This window comes from Mixophyes fleayi, chromosome 7, assembly GCF_038048845.1.
Source record: "Mixophyes fleayi isolate aMixFle1 chromosome 7, aMixFle1.hap1, whole genome shotgun sequence".
NCBI lineage: Eukaryota > Metazoa > Chordata > Amphibia > Anura > Limnodynastidae > Mixophyes > Mixophyes fleayi.
The window spans coordinates 17,753,936-17,757,550 of NC_134408.1; the positions used below are offsets into that span (position 1 = coordinate 17,753,936).

General features: G+C 42.6%; 1 protein-coding gene across 1 annotated transcript in view; it reads right to left on the reverse strand.

The window, feature by feature from the left end:
* Positions 1-205: 205 nt before the first annotated feature.
* Positions 206-3,615, reverse strand: part of PEMT (phosphatidylethanolamine N-methyltransferase) — a 104,407-nt gene continuing 100,997 nt past the window's right edge. Inside the window, exons 6-7 of the mRNA XM_075179199.1 lie at positions 3,210-3,284; positions 206-710 (exon numbers count right to left, since the gene is read on the reverse strand). Coding sequence (XP_075035300.1) covers positions 656-710; positions 3,210-3,284 — 130 coding nt within the window. The 3' untranslated portion in view covers positions 206-655. The remainder of the gene's footprint in view (positions 711-3,209; positions 3,285-3,615) is intronic.

Sequence of the window (3,615 nt, forward strand, 5' to 3'; positions counted from 1 at the left end):
CAGTGTGCGGCAATCACACAGGACAATTAAACATTGCCGGGAGTTTTGTCAGCTCGCTAGAAGACCGTGCTCTATAATTAACTAACACAATGTGCTCATAGGGGGAACATTAGCCTAATTAGCCAGGAATGTCTCAATGTGAAATTAGACAATCAGGAGACGGAATCAAATTTCCAACTTCTCTAATTAGAGACCTCACAGGACGTTTGTTTTTGTTTTCTTTTTTAATTGGTGTCATTTCCAAATACATAAAATTAGACAATGTCCTTCCAACGGTCCTGGACAGCCAACAAAACAGCTTCATGTTCCCAAGATTCATGTTCTTCTTCACGGATAGTCGATGAAAGGCGATATACTTAATATTACGCCACTTATACCGCACCTGTTGCCTACATCCAGCGGAGGCAGCCATTTTGTGCCTGAACCAATAGTCACAGCAATTTGGCCAATCAAAACACCAGGTGACGCCAAGTCACATGAGTCACTCTAGTGTATGGATTGGCTGCATTGTCATGGAAATTGCTTCAGTATGATGTAATTATAATAATAGGGCGATGAACATACAGCACAAATAGTTCATATATTCAGTATACCCTCCATTGTCTGGAGTCTGGCACAGTTTCGTTTAAAAGAAAAAAATAAAAACACTTTTAATTTATTTACTCTTCTTTGATTCCTCTCTTTTCCGGTAGATTTCCTCAGTAAATGGGCTTTAAAAAGAAGAAATAATGAGGTTATCAGAAACATGGAAACATACAATGTCACAGTAGAAGAAGAAAAACAAAATTAAATGTAACCCCCCCCCCCTTTCTCATTGTCACTTTCGATTTCCATTTCTACATCAGTAATCTGGGTCGATTCAATGAACTAATGTGACGTTTTTGTTCATCACACTCATTAATCTAGTCCAGTTTATTTTATAAGGAAAGAATGATTGCTGAGTGGGGGGGAGGGGGAGCGTTGTGTAGATGAAATGCGATTGGAAGGCATAGTTGCCTACTCTCCCGGAACGTCTGGGAGACTCCCGAATTTTTGGGAGTTCGCCCGGACTCCCAGGAGAGCAGGACAACATCCCGGGTCAAGCTCACCTCATTTGTGAAGTGGGTGGGGCGGGGTTAAACGCGTCATCCTGGTCCGCCCTCACCCGCCGATAGGTTGAAATGGCTAAAGATTGACAGGTGGCGTGGCCTAACGGCGCGATTCACGTGACCACGCCCCCAAGATGGAGCCTCCTCCCGGACAGCTGACTGCAAAATTTGGTAAGTATGTGGAAAGGTCTGTAATTGACCCATATAGCCCCACACTTTTCACTTGTTAATAATTTATTCTCCGAGTGTCTTATGCCTCAGTGATGTTATATCCACAAAATGGCTGCCTCCATTAAATACAGCTAACGGATATGACAGACCCACTTTGAGCAAACTTTACTATTTTTCTTTTAGAGAGCGCTGGAAAATCGAAATTAATTAGGTGATATATATATACCTTGCTAATATTTAACGCTGCAAAAATATTAATATCGCCTTAAAAAGTAAATATAATCCTACATCTAGGCCTGAACGGGAAACAGAAGTTACGTACTAATAAAGTGCAAAAAGATCAATGTGTAGAAACCCAAAGCAGCCAATCAGCATTTAAAGCAAATGTCTGGTTGCTATGGGTTACTGCACATTCCCGCCTCATCGCGTGTAATGTAACCAAGCATGCTGCGGTTGTAGGTATGACCTGCGTGACTCTCCCTCCTCCCAAATAACTAATGGACACACATCAACACTGCAAGAATAGGAAAGGATTAGCAGGTTTAATGAACACATCCATCAAGTGGCATTAGGTACCTGAAGTGCCTTTTAATGAACCAGCGCGGTTAATGTGCAGCGAACTGGTCTGCGCTTGTTTGTAAACAACCAGGCTGGACCTGCTGGTGTGGAAGGACATTGGCGGAGCAGCAACAAACACAGGACTTGTAAGGACAGGATCAGGTCTGTGTGTGTCCTGGACGCTGGCTGGGGCCAGGCTCAGCTGGATGATTTATTACCTTTCATTAGCTGTAACCTCACGGGGCACAGCTGAAATAAACCTCGGCCAAGTCTGCCTGTGTGTGCGTGCGCGGAGAGAGGAATTGTGGCTCTAGTGGACGTTAACTTTGGGTTTTGATGCTTATTACGTCCAAATTGCTGCCTCGTTTTTCCTGGTAGCCGATCTCCTGCATGACCAGGTGCAGAGATGTCTCCGTACTAAGGAATATATCACTCTCCCGTATTGGGAGAGACCTAAAAATTCACACGTGTGCACAGCTCAAGTTTTTAGCTTTAAGAAGAGCTCTCTTGGCAATGGGAATACAATTTATAACATGGTTCGACCTTTACACAATTGAGCACTAAAACACAAATGCACACGTAGAAAACGTGACACTAAAATGCGCCCAAAGCGTGTATTATTTTTCATATGTTTTTTTGCCTTTTTTTCCAAGTGCATAGCGAGCCCTGGGTGTTGTTTAATCCGCTCTGTGGAGTTTAGCATAATGGAACTTACACATACATCACATCCAAATAATGGTATAGAAAACACTTACTACCGTCATGGAGTTCTTTTTATGCCGGCAATGATGGTGTCACTTTTACGAGTGTATATCAAAGATCCCATAGATCTAAACCTTAAAATGTACCATAGTGGTGGTGGTGGTTCTGCGGGCTGAACCTTTCCTTGAGAATGCTGCCTATTAGTTCATTACGGCCCAGTGACATCACTGAGGCAGGTGGCACAAGAAAAGACCTTCAACTTTATTTATTGGCTTGTACATGTCATCCTGCAACCTTTACTTAATACATATCTTTATTTTTGTAGTTGCTACATGTAAAGTCGCTATATCATCGGCTCTGTCAATTGGATAGGAGTGTGTCCGATAGTTTTGTATCTAAGGGCAACAACACAAAACAACTGTATATGGTATAAAGGCTGTAGTGGGAAACACAAAAAAAGAAGATGAAACAATACATCTAGTAAACAATTGCAGAATGTCATGTACAAGCCAACAAATCAAGTCGCCTGAAGGTTGAAAATTACTTTAACTATGTCAAATATGTCGGAGGTGAGACTAAGAAAGCTGCCTCAGGCATTCCAGTTAATTAGAAGTGACTAATTCAACTACGATTTCTGTGAAAATAAATGCACCAGGTTTTTTTGGTTTTTTTTGCAAAGTGACAACATACCCTTCAAACAAGATGGCGACCTTGTAGCAGACAGCCACCATAGCCGTGAGGACGAGACCGGCTGGGCTGGAGTTTCTGAGGTAAAACAGAACAAAAACAAACAGTACAGATACATTAGACAGTGCGGTGAAGAGCGGCTATTATCATCCCATAATACACATCAAGAATTCCTGGAAAAAAAGTACTGCGTGGTCACAATGCTACCCGACCCTGCGCACTGATGACAGTGTTTACACTCACAGGCCGAGATTACAGTTCTGATTTCTCTCTAATGGAGTTGCACTTAATACAATAAATGCCCTAACACCTCTCAAAAACCTCTCTGGCTTTTGTAGAAGGATGGACATCGGGGCGGAGGTCACGGCTTGTTTAAAAGGAGCACTCCGGGCCTACGCAGGACGACCAG